The 20,461-nt window shown below is 42.5% G+C and overlaps 1 protein-coding gene across 1 annotated transcript; it reads right to left on the bottom strand.

The window, feature by feature from the left end:
- Nucleotides 1-88: 88 nt before the first annotated feature.
- Nucleotides 89-18,382, bottom strand: nectin4b (nectin cell adhesion molecule 4b). Its single transcript, XM_030074498.1, has 11 exons — nucleotides 17,817-18,382; nucleotides 13,530-13,730; nucleotides 10,925-11,092; nucleotides 6,691-6,969; nucleotides 5,433-5,550; nucleotides 3,779-3,930; nucleotides 3,233-3,398; nucleotides 2,967-3,042; nucleotides 2,608-2,667; nucleotides 1,942-2,145; nucleotides 89-1,404 (listed from the first exon to the last, which is right to left on the bottom strand). The coding sequence occupies exons 1-11, from the start codon at nucleotides 17,863-17,865 to the stop codon at nucleotides 1,117-1,119; spliced, it is 1,761 nt and encodes a 586-aa protein (XP_029930358.1). The 5' UTR covers nucleotides 17,866-18,382; the 3' UTR covers nucleotides 89-1,116.
- Nucleotides 18,383-20,461: the final 2,079 nt, after the last annotated feature.

Raw genomic sequence — 20,461 nt, 5'->3', positions numbered from 1 at the left:
ACGGGGGACAAGGTGCACTCTGGTCCAGAATCCGGTACCCACCTTGAATGAAACTGTCCCATTGTAGAACAAAGAGCAATGCCTTGACTTTTTCATTACTGCATATACTTTTATGAATAAACAAGTGAATAGTTACAGCTCACGTTTTCAGTGTCATAGAAAAATACTGAATGAAAATTAAACAGAACATTTATACACATATATTCAGAGTCATCATGTAAGACATAGTCACACGTGGCAGTGCATTAACAATACAGAACGAGGCTTTACAGTTCACGCCAAGCATGTCTTTCAAGCTCTGTGTTTCTCTATCAAGCACCGAAAAGTTGTTTCAGACAAGACATAAGCCAGACAGTGACCGCAAGTTCAATATATTTTATCCACCCGCTTAATAACTTCTTCCAAGTGCGAGTTACATCCCTTAAAGTAACAAGCATCTTTATATCTAAATATATACATGCACAAATACACACTAACATCGCATCCAGAGGCATTCAAGCTGTAAGTGCCAAGGCTTGTTGAGCATTTACACAAACCCACTACGGGTTTCACTGGGACTGAAGCCAGGCCTTGGAGCTCAGAGCTTGGGGTCTTTGTCCACCGGCTCCTCCCTGGGTCTCTTCTAGGGGGTAAACGGAGCACCAGCGGCGACACGGGATTCTTCAGGACTTTTTCCCTTTGTTAGTTTTTAACTTGGTGCACAGCGCGCAGCTACACACGAGTCACCCCGGATGCAGTGAATTTGAAAGTCAGTGTCGCTGACAACGCAGTAAACAATCTGTAACAGCATTCTTGTTTTTGTGGTACGTTTCAGTGTGGAATTGCAGGATATCAGGACAGGAAGACTTTGCATCCACGTTTGCAGCCACAGTGGCCACTGGAGGGCAAAACTCACCAGCCGCTTAATCCACCATCAGCCGATTCTCCAAATAACGTCACATAGCACTGATACACTTATTAGTCACAGGCAAAAAATAGCAGCATTTGGCCAGTGCCTGGTGTAAATAACCCATTGTGGGCTATATGTAGGATGTCCCATAAAAAATCAAGTGTGGAATGCCGAAGTGTAAATGCAAACTGGCCTCCTCTCTTCCCATGTTGACGAGTGGCTGTTGTTCAGATGTACTGTCCTCCAGGGTGCAGCAGAATGGCGTTGGAGTGTGGCTTGGGCCTCAGGAGGCCATTACTGTAGTAAAAGTGGTTGGTGAGCGCCTCAGAGATCTGGTAGCTGCTGCTGTCGTCGCCGTCGTCCTCGTCGCCCTCTGGTAGACGCTGGGTGGGACCCCACTCCTCGTCCACCGCCGTACCTCCCTCCCTGAGGTCGCCCAGGTCCGGCTCTCTGGGCCCCATGCCGTCGTCCTGCTGCGGCTTCAGAGGGACCAGCGAAGAGGGCAGGCCTGAGTCCTGGTGGACACACAGCAGCCATCAGGATTACTACATATAATTTAGAGATTTACAGGGACTTCACACATATTTTTAGATACATTTCAGAAAAAAACATCATCTATGTAGAGATACATGGCATTCTATTATCCTCTAAAATCAGTAAAATTTACTCTCAATTCAAAGATCCCTCTCTCCGTTTAAAAACATTCATTTGTGTAAACCTTAATCAGACCTTAAAATTTAAGAACTAACCAGATAAATTTTAATAAAACAGTTCAAAAGCACCAAATTGAATGAGGAGGACATCTGTAGCCAACATGTCTCCAAATTTGGCTTGCATGTCACAAAATGACGTGCGCACTTTTGTCGAGGATTAGTTTCATACGTAGAGTCTCGGTTATCATTGTAGTTTTACAGGTAGTCCTTTGTTCTATTGCAGTGACTCTGTCAGACACTGACCGAGCAAATGTGACAGTACAAAAACCAGTGAGTGATGACGCATCACCAACGAAACTGAATGCATTTCAAACTAATCTCTCCAAAGCTGACAAATACCAGCGACATGTTGCTGCTCTTCAGGTACAAATCCACCCTCCGCCTGCGCTCCTCCCTCTCTCTGTCCATCTCTGCTCCACTCAGGCTCTCTCTGCCGTTGCGCCAGACGACAGGACGTCCCAGTTCATCCACCTCCACCCCTCCTGGAGGGCCCCCCCACTTCCCACACAGGGTGGACTGGCTGCCTTTGTAGATGGGACGCTCCTGCAGGCAGGGAGGGTTTTCCAAACAGTCACAACACTGATAGTAATCACAGTGATCAGGACTTAAACAATAAAAATGCAAATTGAGTAAATTCCTGATCAACTGCTTTATTATCATGGTCTTAATGGAAGTGACAGTTCATGCAATAGCTGCTAAAACGCCAATATTTTTTTAGCCAGTATTCCTCAAATCTGATTATTTTCATGCTAAACAATTAGTACGATAGTTTTAAATCAAGCTGGAAAACTGATTTCTCACATAATAGAAAAGGGTAATTGTGAGGTGCTGATCACTGGAAAAAGTTAAAGAACAAAAAAAGGGTTACATACTTCTGGTCCATATGTCCAAATAAAGAGCAATACATATAGATTGGAGTGTAAGACACCTTTTTTCCCCTTTTCCTTACCCAAATCCTCAATCTTTTCCGTAGTTTTTACAGTAAAAATCTGTCATGGAACTCACCAGGGACATTTGGCTGTTTTTCATTCGGCTGTCTACTCTGAGGAGTGCATAATCTTCAGGCTGGAATAGATAAATTAAAAAAAAAAAAAAAAAAAAAAAAAGAGGTAAGTTTGTTTGAAAACAAAAAACCCGGGTCATCCAAACTGAGATAAATGCAGTATTCATATACACATATTAATGCAAGTGTTTGTTTTGTGAGGGTGTATCTGTTTGAAGGTGCGGTAGCCTCTAATCATTGGCCTCTGCTGACTCTCCAGCGGCTCCGCTCCGGCTAGGCCAGGCGGGGCTGGCGGCCAGGTTTCTAGCCTGCAGGTTTTGTTCTCAGCAGAAAAAGATGCTGCAGGCAGCTGTGTCTGTACCTGCACTCTGGGGTCTGTGCTGACAGAGTTCAATCTCCTGGAGGACGCTTGTCTGGAGAGGGTGTTAATTTCCTCCCTGGGGAAAAAAATATATATATAAAGCACATTGAGGATTTAGTGAACTGAACTGTGTCTGCCACTTTCAGAAAATTTCAGGGAAAAAAAAGCAAACAATTTTAAAGTAGTATAAATGGCGGTTTGTGAAATCAGGCTCTCAGCTGAAAAAAAAAAACAGTTTCCACTTGAAAGAGATGCAGTCAACTCACGTTCTCTCACTGAGCTCCATCTCCAGCTTTTTGTTCCTGTGCCGGTGGTAGCGGTTGACCAGCAGGATGATGATGACCATGATCATGACCAAACCGCCGGCTGCCGAACCGATGATGATCAGCAGCAGGTTGTCGCCGGTGGACTCCTGGATACTCCGAGATTTTCCTGGAAAAAAAGAGAGCGAAAGTGTTGATGCATTTTTTTCTTTCTCTCACACTCACCAGCTGATCTACAGGTGCATTCCTTAGGCAGAAAGGCTGATCCTGACTGGTTGTCTTCACACATGATCACAAGGGGGCAGCAAATTCAAACAATTACTCTGAAACAGCAGAATTTGCTTAGTATTTGTTTTTGTTTTTTTAGCCTGAAACTCAACTCGTTCCTCAACTCCTTGTATCCATCCCCTCCTTGCCTTAGCAGGACAGTCTCCTGTTTTAATCCTGTGAAAGTTTAGCTCTTAACAAATCTGAGAAGGAGGCATGCAAGCCTACAAATGGGAAAATAAGTTCCTGATTGTTAAACCCCTGCCTCCTCCTTGCACTTACCTGTTACTGTCAAGACATATTCTGATTTGGCTGCTCCCACACTGTTCTTGACCACACATTCATAGACCCCACTGTCATTCATGCGCAGGGCCCGCCCAAAAACGAGCTTTTCTCCAACCGCAGACACCTGGTCGGGCAGGGCTCCTCCCCTCCTGTGGAAGGCCAGAAGAAAATGCCACCATTAATTCCCAGGGATGTGACACACAGGTAAACTGTGCATGGAACTGTTGACTCACTCCTTGAAACAATAACTGTGATTCACTTCCGATAAGTGGCTCTTGGTGATTGACAAGTCTGAGATCCTGAAGCATGAACGTGCCTTCTGGTTTGAGCAGTTCTGCGGAGGAAACCGAGCGAAGGAGCCGAGCAGAGGTCTGATGGCATTTTTGGTCTGAAAGCAAATAACTCGCCAAGTGGCTCATGTCACGGAAGAAATTTGACTAAATAAATGCGGCACGGATCAGGTTTACCACAAAGGGTAAACCACCAATTTGCATGCACCTGAACTGAAACCTGCCTGCTTTACAATTGGCGCACATAGATCCACACAGGCTGAATACGAGGTTTGGGGGATTGAAGCACATCCAGCGACTGAAACTCATATTGTGTTGCTCTGAGCTGCTGAAGACATCACAGGCCACATAATGGAGAGCCGGTTTCTGATCATCTCCACTGAGAGGAATCATGTTGCCCTGGTTTCAGTGTGCTGAGGCAGCCATTTAACCACTGCCTACCCCCCCCAAACTGGAGCCCTCTCAGATTTCCAGTCTCAACCCCACCTAGCTTCTCTAACCGAGCCTTAATAATAGAGTCAGAGGTGGAGATTGCATCTGATACCAAGCAGATGGTTGAAAATAGCACAGATAAGGTGAATCATCATCAAGAAAAGCCAGAAAGATCATAATCTGCTTCTGGAAAAAAATGAAATTTCACTCAATTGAACACCTACTGATAAAATACCACAACCTCAGGTGAAGATTTAACCATAAAATACCACAATCTTACATTTACAGAAAGATTTTAGGCATGTAGCTGCCACTTTCACCAGAGAAACTGCTGATAAGCAAAACAACTGTATTCCAGAAAGAGTGAAATGTCTCAAAATTCCCTCATAGCAAAGACATTTTTCACTCAGCACTCGGGAAGGGTTCATTGTGTTCAGTCATAGCTGTAATGGCTGGTACAGTATCTCTAATTAAAGCACAGACCCTGTGTTTTAGCAGGCATTAGAGTGATATTTAAAGCGAGGCACTATGATTAAGTGCTTAGCATGTGTCTCCTGTTCTTCCTTGTGTCCCCTGCTCCCTCCCTCGTGTGAAAATATTTCCCCTCCCTCTTTTCTCTAACTCCAAATTGCGCAACACGACACCACAGCTTTTACCCCTCAGTGAATTGAGCCAAAAAAAGAAAAGGCGCCCTCCTGTGAGTCGAAACACACTTCTTTGTTGTTCGCGGGTGTGTAGCCGGTGTGTATGCGTGTTACCGCCGGCTTACGCATGTTTTGAGAAGCATTCCGGTGCCGTGTAAAGAGCAATTTAGGGGAGCGGATAGTATTACAGTGGGATGAATTAAGGTATAATTGTCAGAGACTCGCTGGCAGACACGCAGAATTAAAGCGGGATGCGTCTACGGGCAGACAGGCTGATGACAGTACCACGTCCAGGTGATGTTCTGAGGTTTGGGGTGTCCGCCGCTCTCGCAGGTGAGCTCAGCATTCTCCAGGCCCGCAAACCAGTCCTGTTTACCGGCCGCGATGGTGGCATCTGGGGGATCTGGCGTGCACACACACAAACACATCTACATCAGTGCAACATAAATACACACGCTGCAAAGAAGAGAATTAATAAAAACCCGAGAAGAGTTATGGTTTTGTTTTAATAGAGATGCACCTCTAGTGTAAACCATCCATCCACACCATGAAAATCCTGCTGATAAGCCTTTATTTCTTTTGAGCCTTTTCCAGGGAAGGAAGGGCGGCATTACTCAATCACTTTCCCAGCTGGTGCAGACCTTCAATCTGATAATATTGTCTTACCTTCAGGCTAACACTAGTTGATTTTATCTCATTGGTTGAGTTAAACCTCAGTGGGCGGAGCCAAATAACCACAGTAAACATGTAGACTAAAACTAAATAAAGCAGGTCGCCAATAATATGAAGCCTACTGCTCTTGACAGTTAAAAAAAATGCAATATAACCAAACTGTTATCATAGTTAGTTACTCCAGCCAATCTTTCAAGTTCAGACTGGCCCTACTAGCTGATAGCTGTTTATTTCAGGGTAGTTACTGAGCCTGTTGACCTGCTAAGATTATTCCATTTAAAATATTTTAAATGGAATAAAATATTTTAAGAGTAACATAGGAGTTCCTCCTATGTTACTCAAGTTTGCCAGTTAGCTCAATCAGGGCTTCCTCAACTTTTTCAAGGACCTCAAAAATAGATTTGCATCAGATCACGGATCCCATTTAATAAGATTTAAGAGTTTGGTCCAGTAGAAACCCATTTAAAAAGATTTTATTGTTAGATATGGCTCAGAGCAGGATCATACTGCAAATACACTATAAGCTATACTGTTGTAAACTGAAACCTATGAGTAAAATGTTAATCAGATGTTAGTCATGATGTGCTAACATGGTGGTGTTGAAATAATGAAATCCTGTTATTGTCCATTTTCCTGAGGACCCTCCTGGAAAATTCTATCTAATTCCATTTTGAAACCACTGAGTTAACTTTGAAAAACTCTTAGTCTTCAGTGGACAGAGCCAAAGAACTAAACAATCAGTACAATTATTCCTGCTATTATTCCTGTACAACTAAAAGTTCAATCTGCTGTACTTTCATTGTCATTGTTTGGCTTTGTCCAAATCCTCCCAAACTGATAACACAGCTACAGCGTCGTGTGTTGAACTCACAGTGGACCACCAGGCGGTGGGACAGCCGGCGGGGCTGTTCCAGGCCCGGGTGCCACACCAGGCAGTCCAGCTGCTTCCCGTTCATGCTGCGCAGAGGGTGGAGGTAGTATTGGCTTGACACCGTCCTGCTTTCGGAGGTGCGGCTCTGGGCCTGGCCAGGCAGGTCGGTTTCCCAGGTGAGCGTGGGAAGCGGGTGGCCCACGGCCCGGCAGGAGGCGGCTATGCGGTAAGACTGGCCCTCCACCAGGTCCTCAATGTCCACAGAGGAGATGGGTAAAACTAATGGAGGAGAAGGAATGGGTTTAGTCTGTTTGAAATTCAGTGCAATGAGGTGTTAGAAAAAGATTTTGCTCTCTTGATGATATTTATTCCACTATATTCATCTCACTTTTTCCTTTCAGAATCAAAATTACCTTCACTGACAAATGCAGTAAATGTACAATCCTTTGCTTTGGTGTCAAGGACACAGGAGCACATTGACACATTTCACAGTAACACACTAACAGACACGTGGTGCACCATGGATGTCATGCAATAAAAAAAACTTGGTATGGACAGTGAACTATGGAGTGGACATCAAGTCAACACACCCTTTTAAATTTGCTTTTCATTATCTTGAGATCTGAGAAGAAAACCCTTCTGACTTTTTCACTTTGTTCGTTTGCATATGGAAACCACAAAATATCTGATGATGTATCAAAAATACCTTGATTGCGCAACTGTGTACATGCCTTAAAGTTAGGCGTTGTAAATGTGCTGAAATCACATCACAAAGCCTGCATGAAACAAACAGGAAATGATTTGAAGTACATAATTAGATCCATCAAAACCAGGATTTCAATAAGGTACTTTTTTGTTGGCTTACATTGTGCGTGTCAGCGTGCAGAGCCAATGGCTTTCAGGGTCTTACTGTTGAAAGGCTCAGATTAGAGGAGGGATATTATGTTATTTCTGAGACTTTAAATCACTCTGGAGGATCATAATTACAAGTGGAAGAAACATGGCACCATCAGGACCTTGCTGACCTCAGGCCAGCCCTGCAGGATCGGTGACTGAGAAAGACGGACACTCATCAGGGAAATCAACTCAAGAAATATAGCCTTCAGTCACAACCACTTTGTGTGTCCTCCACATTTATGATTTGTGTGGTGGCGTGGCCAGAAGAAAGATTTTTTTTGGCTGAAAAAGAACATCCAGTCCATGTTTATTGTGCCAGAAAACAGCCAGTCTCCCAAAACCACAAGGGGAGAAGTCACATGGTGTTGAGAAACCAAGATAGGAGTTTTACTAGTGCTCTTAAAGTAATAATCTGTCATTTTTTAATCAATAAAAATCTGATTAGCTACTCCATCACTCACCGATGCAACATAAAAATGATTCAGCCTATCCACAATATGTTTCTTAATCTTACTTTGAAGACCATGTTATTTGGTTTGGGATTATCCACACTTTCTTGGATTAAGTCCATGAACTGGAAACACAAACACAATGGCGAAAAAGGACGGACCGCGTAAGGTTAGTTACTGCGTTGGTGAAAGCTTTGACATTTGGTTTTCTGAACGCCTGCTATCTTTCCTGGGGAAATTTATGCTACCGGAAGCAGCAAATACAACACGTTTGGACTGAACAGAGGAGAACTGGGTAGTTCGTGTGAGTAGTGATAGCAAGAAAACAGCGCCACCTAGAGAAACTCAAACTCCATCGACAGAAAATCCAGTTTGTCCATCACCGGGCGAACTGTTAGCCTGACAGTACAAAGACACCACAGCAATAACGGCACCAATAATGGAACCAAAATGAAAAACATGTGCGTCTCGTGGATTACCGCTTTAATTCCTAAAAGATATGTCTGATGCAAAACCGAGCGCCCCCTCGACCAAACAACACAATAGCCTCTGTTCAGCATGGTGCTGGCAGCGGCCTTTAGCTTTTTATTGGGGGAAAAGGTTCTGGTCAGGACGGAGGGAAAATAAATAGCTCCAGACTCCAAGATATTGTGGGGGAAAATCTGCTGAATTTCATCTTTTAACATGACAATGGTCAATATTACACAGCATAAATGAACCCAAGTATGGCTGAACAAAAAGGAAGATGAGCATGCTGGAAAGGCTTTGTCGTTGTTGTCCAGACCAAAATCTCATAGAAATCTGTGGGCTGACCAAAAGAACAGTGTGCATTGGAAGTCCTTCTGCAATCTGAGTGAACAAAGATGAATGAGAGGAAAACTATGACTTCCAGATGTTTTTACTCTGGTATTAATTGAAGGAAAGGCAGATGTACACAAACAAGGTGTCTAAGCTCTCCATTTGAAATACACTGTCACAAACTCACATTTTCTTGCATTCACTAAGATTTAACCCATGTACTTCTAAATGAAAAGTTTAATCTATCTGTTTTTCATTTCAGTACTCAAGCCATTGAAAACAATGAACTGATATCCTGCAAACTGACTTTGAATGATTGGATTATGGATTATTATATGACAGGTATATTCCTCCTGAAATACTGACACAGTAAAAATCAACACCTTGTGGTTAATGGGGATCTGTGGGAGTCAGTATTGGAGGTATTTGCTGACTAGAGTGCATTACTGTTGGAGTGTCTGTGTGTTTGGCATGTTGGGACAGGAACACTGAGCTGTCACAACTGATATGACTGGCAGCCAAATAAAACCATGAAGGACAGGTAGCAATGCTCCAGCTCCTCTGACAGCTCGACTGAGACTGAGTCACATGACTACGTCTCTCTCAGCAAATCCAATCATCTCTGTAGCGTTGCCACCACGACAATGAATGTCTTGCAAAAACTGTAATGCACCTCAACAGGATATTTTCTTAAAACAAGTGAGAAAAAAAAAAAACTTCAGATCTTCTTGTTCCCTAGAATTTGACTTGAAGCCTTTTCTGGAATCTAGCTGTGATTTTCTCGATACTTGAGGAGCGAGTCCGCCTCAGTTGTTTCACAATATCACACTTCTCTTGTTACGGAGGTAAACAACGCCTTTTTAAAACACTTCTCTGGTTACAGAAGTAATAAGAGACCTGTGCTGCAAACAAGTGGAAATTTTTGGGGTGGGTATTAGCCTGCAGTACTTGTTAAGATGAGCAGTTTCTATGGTAAGGAGGCTAATTTTGCAGACACTACAACATAATGAAGATAATTGAAGATAAAGATAACATGAAACAAAATCAGTCTCTCATTCACTCTCTATGAAACAGCACTAGAATTTATATACTGATGGTGAGCAGGGCCTGGATTTATGATTTTTAGCTTTAGTGGGGCTGTGCATGTTGACCAGCTTTGCCTTGTTTACAGTCTATTATCATAAAATATCTGCATTATATCCTTGCTTGGTCATCAAGTTTTGTCACCTGAGCAGCAAAACTTATCAGCCAAATGCTGTATCAGTTGTTTTGCACAAAAAGGCTTCATTTGTCCATTTCCTGGTTATTGCTGAAGTTCACTTAACCCTTTGATGCATGAACTATGAAAGCCTGAGTCAAGATTTTTTTCTTATGTGTTTTTACTCTTCTTAGGGCATGGACATTTTTGTGAGTCTCCATACTTCTTTAAGGATGCAGGACTGGTATTACCATGTCATGATACTAGCATTAATATGTTTTCATGAATAAGAATTGACAGTCTCTGCATAAACCTCAATGGGGGGGAGCAGCAGAGAGCATTTTAACAGCTGATATGCAATTTTACCATAGAAACCATTGCATTTAGAAGAAAATGACTTTAAACAGCTGTCCACTGTAGTGACCGCTATGCGTGAAAGGGTTAAAAAATAAATAAATAAATAAATAAATAAAGAGAAGTTTATGTGACTGGGAACATTCATATAACTTATTCTGGTCACTTGACTTTACCTTTAGGGTCCATATTCATGTCGTTAATTTAAATTGACTATTTTTTTAAATTGTAAATATAAAAAAACAAAGGAAATAATGACTGACAAATGCATAACATCTATGATTTTCTGTGAACCATTTGCCAGAAAATGTCCACTTTCAGCTTTTCACCCTCTGAAGCTGCTGACAGTGTAAGTATTTTTGAAACAAGCCACGTTGACAAAAGCACTATATCCACCCTGGCTTTACACTCAGTCTGGTTCACACTGCTTCTACTGCAGAGGAAGATGATTACGGCTTAAACATCATTACAGCAGCTCTGATGGGATTAAGTCATTTTGGGGAAGAAGGGGAGAGGCAGTAAGGAGGATGAGTCTTACTCCAGACGGCGAGCGTGATGTGTCGGTCAAAGTTTCCGCTGGGGAAGACGGAGATGTGGCAGGTGTACCTTCCTTCATCAGACTCCTGTGTGCTGGGGATGAGCAGAGCCGAGTTCTCCGTGGGCTTGCTGCTCTCGAACCTCACCCGGCCTGAGTAACGCCCAAACTCTGACAAATGAAACAGAGGCTGCAGGTGAGGCCAGGTACATGCTGAGCACATATCCCAACACTATACAATCAAGCCGTGTGGTATTAACGCTCAAACATTTACCTGAATGTATGTGAAAGTATCCCAAAGTACAAACAAGTGCTCATCGAGTTCATCCCATGTATCCAAAAGTGCTGATAAAAATACCCAAATGTTCTCAAAAACTTAAACCTTAGCCTCATATGACTTCAAAACTGAACTTTTGAAATATAAAGACAGTTAAAGAGATGGTGTTTCCCTTTTCCAGGTAATCTGGTCTACCTGTTTGAGTAATTTGGGGTTGCTTTTGGGTACTGTTTTGTACTGTGTGGGCACTTTAAATACTTCGGGTTACCTATGTGAGCACTTTGGGGTAGTTTAAGGCAACCGGACACTTTTGGATGCATTCAAGGACATTTAGGTGATTATGAGAGTCGATTTCTTGGGGATGAAAACTGCTTTGTCCCAGATGAGGAATTTCAAGCTAAAAAAAAAAACAAATCCAAAAGGGGCCCTCAAAGATCAACAAATTCCCTAAAATTTATTAAACATATATTGGAACTGAACCTGCATTCACCTAATAACTTCATGATGCCACGCTGCAGATTAACACACCGGGCGCATAAAGATACAGTCTCCTGCTATGATCTCACAGCTGCATTTAAATGATAACATCGTGTAATAAATTCAATATCTGTTTATGCCAGTCCAGGCAGGGCAAAAAACAGACATGCACTACAGTTTAGGATGGGCCACACACACTGACAGAAGGCCTCACAAATCACAAATCCACCCACCTAAAACGCACCTTAGACTTCACTTACAAAAAGTAAACAAAGTTGTGAACTTATCTTGATGCTTTAATCAGTTGTTTACACGGATTATCTCTAATTTTCTAAAATAAAAGCCCAAACTGATTTCTGTACGGTATTTATCCACAGTATGGCTGCTACACATGGTGGCTGTTTTGTCTTACTATTTGCAGTAATTGTGAAGTTAATTCTCAGGCTGTCAGTTTAGAAATGAAGCGATCAGTCTATTGCCGGTGTGAAACAAAATGTACACGATGACCTCAGAGGCTACAATAAAGTCAGAAGTAATTATAGTACATGTGTTTGTTGAGAAGATAAAGTTTGGTTAACCACACTGATGGGAAGTGCTCTGCGTACCATTAAGGAAACACTGCAGACATTTCACAAGAAACATTAAGCTCAGAGGCTCATTATTCAACATCATTATGACCATTATGTCAACAATGGAAAGTAATTATTCTTATTTACCAATTCAGTTTATTCAAGCTAAAATGACCGAGCACGCTCTTCACATGCACGCTGAGAGCCTCCCAGTGCAAACAGTTTTCTGGCCGCTGAGCAGCCAAAGTGGCGCTGTCGGGGGTTTGATGCTTTGCTCAGGTGAGGAGAGGAGAGCATTTGACATTCACATGCACCTCCAGGCCGAGGATTTGTACCTGTGACCTTCTAACCACAATAATGCTTCAGGAGAATAGAATATATAATGGCATGTATCTGTTTTTAACCTTATGTGTTCTTCCTCTTATCTGTTATTGTGTTGCCCTTACACTGCCGAGTTAGTTGCCTGTGGGATTTAATAAGGTTTGCTTGACCTCTTGTTAAAAGCCACCTTGCCTCACGCTAATTCAAATGCAAGTTCAGAGATCGTGACCCAAGAGCCTCAAGGTTTTCATTCCATCAAAGCGACACAGCAGGTCACTTCCTCTTCACCTTTAGACAAAAAAAAAGTAGTCTGCCTGCACTAGGCCAAGGGTTTTCAAGCTTGTTCTGGACTGCAAAGTTGACTTTCCTTAAGCTGCAGACCACTTTGAAAGTGATTTTGCACTGGGGACTCTGATGTGAAAATATGTTTTGGTTTGAATTAAGAATTAAGTTGCTTAAATGTAATACTTGAACACTGACAGAGTAGTATATAACATTAAAAATATTCACTTATACAGTTTCTAGTCAATTAATTTATCGTGACCTATTGGAGTCCCCTCAAGAACCTGTGGAGGTCCCCAGACCACACTTTGAAAATTACAGCACTAGGCTTTCATCTAATGACCCTGATTTGCTGAACTTTGGTGCAGTCATTTTAACAAAAATAATGGATGTCTCATTTCACCTCAATAAAAGTCTTGGGCTTGTGTGTTCTTGCGTCCTTGACTACGTGTTTGACATGATGTCCAACAGCCGAGGACAATTCAACATCAAAAGAACTGTGATGGATGGATGGGAACATTCATGACGTACTACAAAAGATAAGGGCAGATAAATATCACTGGAACTTTACCTGCCACTCAAGAGGGATCAAATGTTGCTCTGACCAATGAGAGTAAACAGGAGGCCCCAATATTCCTGACAAATCACATCCAAACAGCGATAGTTGATGTGATAGTCCTACCTGTGTGGCCCTCTGAGAAGTGAGCGGTGATGATCTGCTCCTTGGTGCCGTCCTCCAGCTCTTTAAACCAGGTCACCTGCACCACACTCTCCTCCCCCTCCACCTGGTACTGGCAGGGGAGTCTCGTCTCGCTCTCTGCCAGGGAGCGGAGGGAGGTGTCGGGCTCGGACGGCTCCACAAACACAGCCTGCACGCACACCGCTGACAGGGGGAAGAGATAAAGAAGGTGTGACAAGGAAGTGCGTATATGGTGGATCGAGATTGGATGTTCATCAAGGAAGCTGTGAGGCATTAAACGATGAAAGTGCAAAGGGTGTGCTGTGTATTCTACTGGCTCTATTTGTGGCGTAAACTGCATGTGAGGTCTGGTTGTCCTTGTGCCATGAGGGCAAATATGGGCTGTGGATAGGGTTTGACTAATGTGTGGGTATGATACAGGCCCTTTATTAAACACTACATATATCACCTACATATATACTGCACTGCTGACTCTTATGCCTTTTCCACCAAAAAAAAAAAAAAAAAAAAGCTTCTGGTGCTTGAATCGGTTCAATTCATGATTCTTGGAACAAGGTGCAAACCAAGAAGCTGTACCGCATTTCGACCAGTTTTTGGAGAAAACCCACTGTGCTATTGATGGGGCCCCCTCACTCCTGTTAACCTACATAATCCAAGCCTGACACAGTTCAGATTGAGAATAATGAAGTCTTAAGTCGCACTGGTGCCTCAGCTGCTGTGCTGATGCTGTCCCAGAGAAATGAGCAGGATGTGACGGGAAAAGCACAGCTCCTACCCACAGAAAGGCAAATGTTAAATGTCTTACTTTGCAGACGTGTACGCAAAGTGTGAGGGAATCTGCTTTGGTGTTGGCGAAAACATTTTTAAACAAACCACAAAGTTTCTTGGTAGTCGTATTCATCTTCCCTTGTTGATCAGTACACACCCACTCAGTTCATACTTTCTACTGGCTGGCTCCAGCTGAGAACCAGTTTTTACACTGACAACCAATCTATAGTTGGTGGAAATGTAAAAAAACAACAACAAAAAAACGGGTCAAAACGTGGTGCACAAACCAGAACGGAACTGGTTCTTGGTTGGTGGAAACCCTAACCCTAACCTGCAGTGAAATGTCACTTACTTCAGCTCTTAATAGTTTTTGTGAGTTAATTCTTCATTTGAAAAGGCAATTTATCCAAGTTTCCCCTACTTTAGTGTGGTGGGACGGCCTGAAAAAGTGCTGACCCTAACAGAAATCCATAGTCTGGGTTTCAGTGGAGACCTTTAGTGTCCCATGATGGTCTAAATTTTGTTTTAGAGGCTTTTCCATCCCGACAACAATAGAAAACTCAACAGTGAGGCTCTCACACTCTGGAGAGATGATAATCTCGGCTGGTTTAATCACCCCAGCTCCATCCTCGAAAAGTGACCAGGTTAGATCTCACCAGAGATGGGATCAAGTCACCCATGTGCAAGTCTCAATTAAGTCTCAAGTCTTAACCTTCAAGTCTCAAGTAAGTCCCAAGTAATTTTTTCTTGGGCAAGTCAAGTCAAGTCAAGTCACAGGTTATATCAAGTCAAGTCAAGTCAAGTCAAGTCAAGTCCTGTAATAGATCAAGTCAAGTCAAGTCAAGTCACAGGTTATATCAAGTCAAGTCCTGTAATAGATCAAGTCAAGTCCAAGTCAAGTCACATTATTACAATCTTACCTGCAGAATTCGGTCTTAATAAAGAGAAAATATAAGATATTAGTAACTGATTGACAGGGTTGTCATCCAACCATTACAACACCATTCCCAGCGTGCACTCGTATACCGGGTAATATTCCAGACTAGAGATATTTATTTTATATTTTATATTCAAACTGAAAATATGAAATGAACAACAATCAAGTCATTCAAGTCATCGTGTCTCAAGTCGAGTCAAGTCTCGAGTCTTAAACTTCCAAGTCCAAGTCAAGTCTGAACTTTTTTATTTTTTGTCAAGTCAAGTCACAAGTCATTAAAACAGCGACTCGAGTCGACTTGAGTCCAAGTCGCAATGACTCAAGTCTCCATCTCTGGATCTCACCTCACCACATCACGAGCTCTGCATAACCAGAACGCTCTCTCGTTCTCATGCAGTTATTAGGAACTGTTTAAGCCACCTCTGCTGCTGAGATTTTTCTCCTCTCCTACCATCAGACAAGATGCTATCGTGTCTTGAAAAGCCCAACAGCCAGCAGGTTTTTCTCGTGTGACATACGCGTTTTAAAATTACAAAAGCGCACCACCCCAGCACTCGGGCCTTGCCTTTTCTTCGTCATAGCTGTTATTGCTGGCAGAGCATTTCAGAAGGTATTCTACTTTTGGCCGGGTGTCAGGTGTTCACCGTGATGCGTCTTGTCCTTGCTGATGAGCCTTAAATGTGTTCAGTGTGTGAGCTGCGATAGTGTTCGTGTGAGTCATTTTGTTTTAATGTCACGTCTAATGAGCGGCGCACCTTTAGTTTTAATGTGTTTGAGCACAAATGGATAAATGTTCAATACATACAGTGCTGTGCCGTCATCTGTGTTCTCTTTTTTTTTTTTTTCATCTTTTCTCAGCACCACTGTGTCAGTGTTGAGTTTTCAGGTGATTTTTGAGTGCTTGGTGCAACTGCTGCTTACACCCTGACAAGGACAAAAAAAAAAAAAAAACAACCTCTGGGCAGAACCAGTGAATACTCATCTTGTTGGCATGGAAATCATTTGAATGAAGGATTTTGAATACTTGCACAATGTATCCGCTCAAATTAGGTCATATATTGGTGCCTGTCATCTAAAAATATCTGAATCAGCTGCCACAGACTCATCTTGGTTAAACCCCAAAGTGTGATACAAGCCAAAATGTCTGCATTTCTCTGCATCGGTGCCAACAAAGAATAATTACTATACATCTGTCATGCTTGGTGAATGATTCGGATCCAGAGTGTGAGAGAGAAGGTTAGATGGCCGTGCATCACCACTGCAAACAAGGAAGACCAAACATTTGCCCTTTGAGTTGTGGGGTAGACGCAAGTTCTGCAGTTACTGATTGATGATTTGTGATTAATGATTAGACTGCGGCCGATAGGAGACACCGGCTCACATGGATGAAAGTCTCCCATTCAGTGCAAGGACACGTCTAGAAGAGGAGTGCAAACACACCTCTTCACACACGGCAAGGGTAGCTCTACTCAACAAAGAGCTACAGTGTGGGTGACCCATTTAATAGAGCCAGGAAAGAGAGAGAGAGAGCGACAAAGTGTGTGTTTCCTACCAGTTGAACAGATGTGAAATATCACACGCCACTTATCTACTTTTATTCAGTTGTATTTTGACGTGTAGGCAAATCTATTCATTTGTCGTTCACGGTAACGTCACATATTGAATTGAACTCAGATGGAGGGAGGTGCACACTGAACCAAGAGAAAGAGAGAGAGAGAGAGAGAGAGAGAGAGAGAGAGAGAGAGAGACTAGACAAATAAGCAGTGGTTCACTGCCGTGTCACAAGGCTGCTATACTAGCTTTTCCTGTTCATTCATGATGACAGCTTTATCACCCCTGTGTCTGATGGAGAGGGAAAAAAATACAAAACATAACACTTTGGGTGCCAGCAAAAACAATCCAGTCCACATCTGTTAGTGTCATTTTCACAACAACAAAAAAATTACACAACAGCAAAAATGCATCAGTAGAAATAAACTGCTTAAAACAATAAGACAGACATGGGGGAATAAGTGATGATCAATGATTCATGTTGAGTAAAGAGTAAAAATGTCACTGGGTCACATTCTGTCATGCTGCCTCTGTCTCCACTCCTACAGGGACAAACACCGTCAGTGACAAACTGCAAGACATCTGTCACTGCTGACTGAAGCACTCTGTTCACCAGAATAATGAATCACATCAATGAAATTCACGCAAAAAAATGTGTGTACAAAAAACAATCAGCAATCCTCTGACAGGGCACATTTTAAACCCCACAAACACTATAAATCCCTGTAGGAGCAATGTAGGTAAAATCATAGTGATTCTATAGGAAACTGAAAATAAAAGTGACTCGAGTTTACTGTAAAGTCACTATTCCTGTCCCTCTGGGAATATGACAGGAACATATTTATTTCTCACTTTTTATTATGTTATTTAGCTGACTATCTTATCTAGAGGCATCAACAACAATAAAAAATAAGTTTATAAGCAAATAAATCGAGGTTAAAAGCAGCTGCTAATGAGAAATACATGGATCAAAACCCACTGTATCATGTAAGGTAATAAAATGGGAAACTTACCAAACACCCAAAGCAGGGCCACGCTCTTTGCCATTTGCCGGGCTTTCATCTTCAATCCTAAATTTTCTTTTCTGCTGTTACAGTGGTGAAATATAATTTTTGTTTTTTGTTTTTGTTTTTTTAGAGGATGATCCGACACAGCTCTGACATAAAGCAGTGCTGGCAGAGACAGTTTTAAGTTTTGCCAGAAGTCCAGCAACAGGCAGGTGCAACAGGTGTACTCCTCTTCAAAATAAGACAAATCCTTTGCACGCTAACAGGAGCTGAATATTTGTTTTGTGCACTTTTTCAGCTGCTTTGGCGTCATTTCCACAGAAACAACCGCACGCTGCGAGCCACGGGAGTCTTCAGGATCCGGTTGGACATTTTTTGGCAAAAGAAGCACCGAGCTGCACGAGGGAAAACGCTGGAAAGTATTCATAAACCCACGAACAAAAAGCTTGTGGGGACAAACAATCAAACCTGTTGCCCGTGTTGTATTCACGGACCGTCACTCGTCACGCACAGGGCGCAGCGGCTCCCAAGCTCACACACAGGTGACTTCTCCTACACCTGTCCGCTCTCGTGTCCCCGCCCCCCTTCTCCACGCTGGCCACGCCCACCAATTGGCTCCACTGACTTTTGTCGCCTCCACGTGCAGGAGGGAATGTCGGACATCCGGGATTTTTCACCCAACTCAGCCAGACAGAGCTGCGCTGTTGGTGTTTGTCTGTTTGTGTGAGGGAGGGAAAAACCCTGGAGGGCAAACGAGAAGCAAACATTGCAAGCAGCTTCACATGCAACGTGAAAAACAGCAGCCGAGGTGGTTCAGTTAAATTTGAAGTATTGTTAAACAGGCTTAAATTGGTTATCCTGGTTAAAACATTGCCTAATGAGACACAACACTCTTTTTTCTGTTTTTTTTTTTCTTCCTGAAGACCATTGAGCATACCATTTTAAGAATCTGTCATTGCATCTTTCTTTCATTTTCTTTTTTCAGCCTGTCTTTGATGATTGAGTTTGTGCGTAATGTATGATCTGCATTTTCAAAAAATAAATGATTCATTCATTCATTCATTCATCATAACCTTGGGAAGAAATGTTTCATCAAACTTTCCTTTAATCCTCTGACTTTGAATGAGGCTCATGTGACATTTCCAAGATTGTCCTATTTGATGGCATCTTCTACATCAGTGGTGTCGAACCTGGTGCCACGGAGATCCAAGAGGCTGCAGGTTTTACTCACTAGTCCTCTCTCTCTCTCTCTGTGTGTGAAGGTGGGGTGATCAGTGGAATCACCTGGTGGAGGTTTTGCTTGGATGAAAACCTGCAGCCTCTCGGCCCTCCATGGCACCCGGTTCGAACCCCCCTGCTTGTTTCATCCAATCTGTTCATCTGTGGATTTCAATAAAAAGGAATAACTATGAAGCAGCAGCTTAATGAGTGTCCATCCACCAAGTGTGACCCCAGTTTTGAGTATTTGGGCCTGTTTGTTTTGTGTGAGATCCTGTGTGAGTGTGTGTGTGTGTGTGAGTTGCAGTGTGAAGCGCCTCAGGGGAAACAGACCTGCAACCGAGGCTGCTTTGAATCTGTTTTGACTACAGTTCCAGTTATGTTTCCATGTAAATAACAGAGTGAGACGCACATGGGCTATTCAGGGTCACAAGTGCAGCATAATTGTCTTGTGAGTCGTCGTCTCACCACAACAATGAAGAGGGCTTTTACTGTGAAGGTACAGGTGTGTTAGGGTGTGATTGCCCTCTAGTGCTGCTGAGGAGGCTCACAAAAGTTGTCGCCTCTCCGTTACACACGAACGCTCAGGTTACACGGGCAAATTTGTTCTATCAATTGTCTGGAAGCTCAAAATGTAACTTTAGCTAAATTTGAACTCCTTATCAGTTGCTTGTAACGTTCAGATCACAATCAGAAACACTTTATTGATCCCCGAGGGGAAACTGGGTCAGCTGCAGTGGCTCAAATTCTCAAGAGAGGAATATATTTTCAGCCTAAGTGAAATGATAAGAAATAGAAATAGAAAAGATAAAAATACCAAAAATACCAAGAAAGTTAGAGTGGTTTATCTTCCAAAATGAAATCTGTCAAAGTTACACACCAGTTTAAGACCTTTGTTTATCCAGAAGTTATGTTTTTGAGAGCAAATTTATCTGTATTTCAAATATGGACGCACAACATGCAATATTTCCCCCCTAATATAGAGCATGTTAAAGTGAAATCCCTCTTGTAACAGCTCCATGCTTAAAATGCAAGTTTATAATATGAATTTAAGTAGCTATTCAGCTGTCAACTTAGTGCGATGTGTTGTGTAAAGCCTTGTTGTAACCTCGATGAGTCCCAGTTTTGGTCACTAATTCTCACAGGAAGCTTAAAAACCAGCAAAAGCAGGAAGCGAATTTGGCCACTCTAGTCAGGTTTTTGAGGTCATGGTTAGGCGTTGTTTCTCAGCTTCTCCGATAAAACGTTGAGCAGAACAACCCCTTAAAAAGCAGTAACGGAAGTAACGGACAGCTCGACAAAAGTTAAGATTTGAAATGTATGAATGTTTTATTTTTGAAAAAGCTCAGTGAAGCCAGACTCAAGCGGCCTACATAGTGTGAAAAAACAACAACATCCACATCATTTCTACGTATAAATACGGTTACACAGCT

Source organism: Myripristis murdjan, chromosome 17 (assembly GCF_902150065.1).
Source record: "Myripristis murdjan chromosome 17, fMyrMur1.1, whole genome shotgun sequence".
Taxonomy (NCBI): Eukaryota; Metazoa; Chordata; class Actinopteri; order Holocentriformes; family Holocentridae; genus Myripristis; species Myripristis murdjan.
Note: the sequence above shows the minus strand (reverse complement) of the source record. Positions and strands in the feature narration are given on the sequence as shown.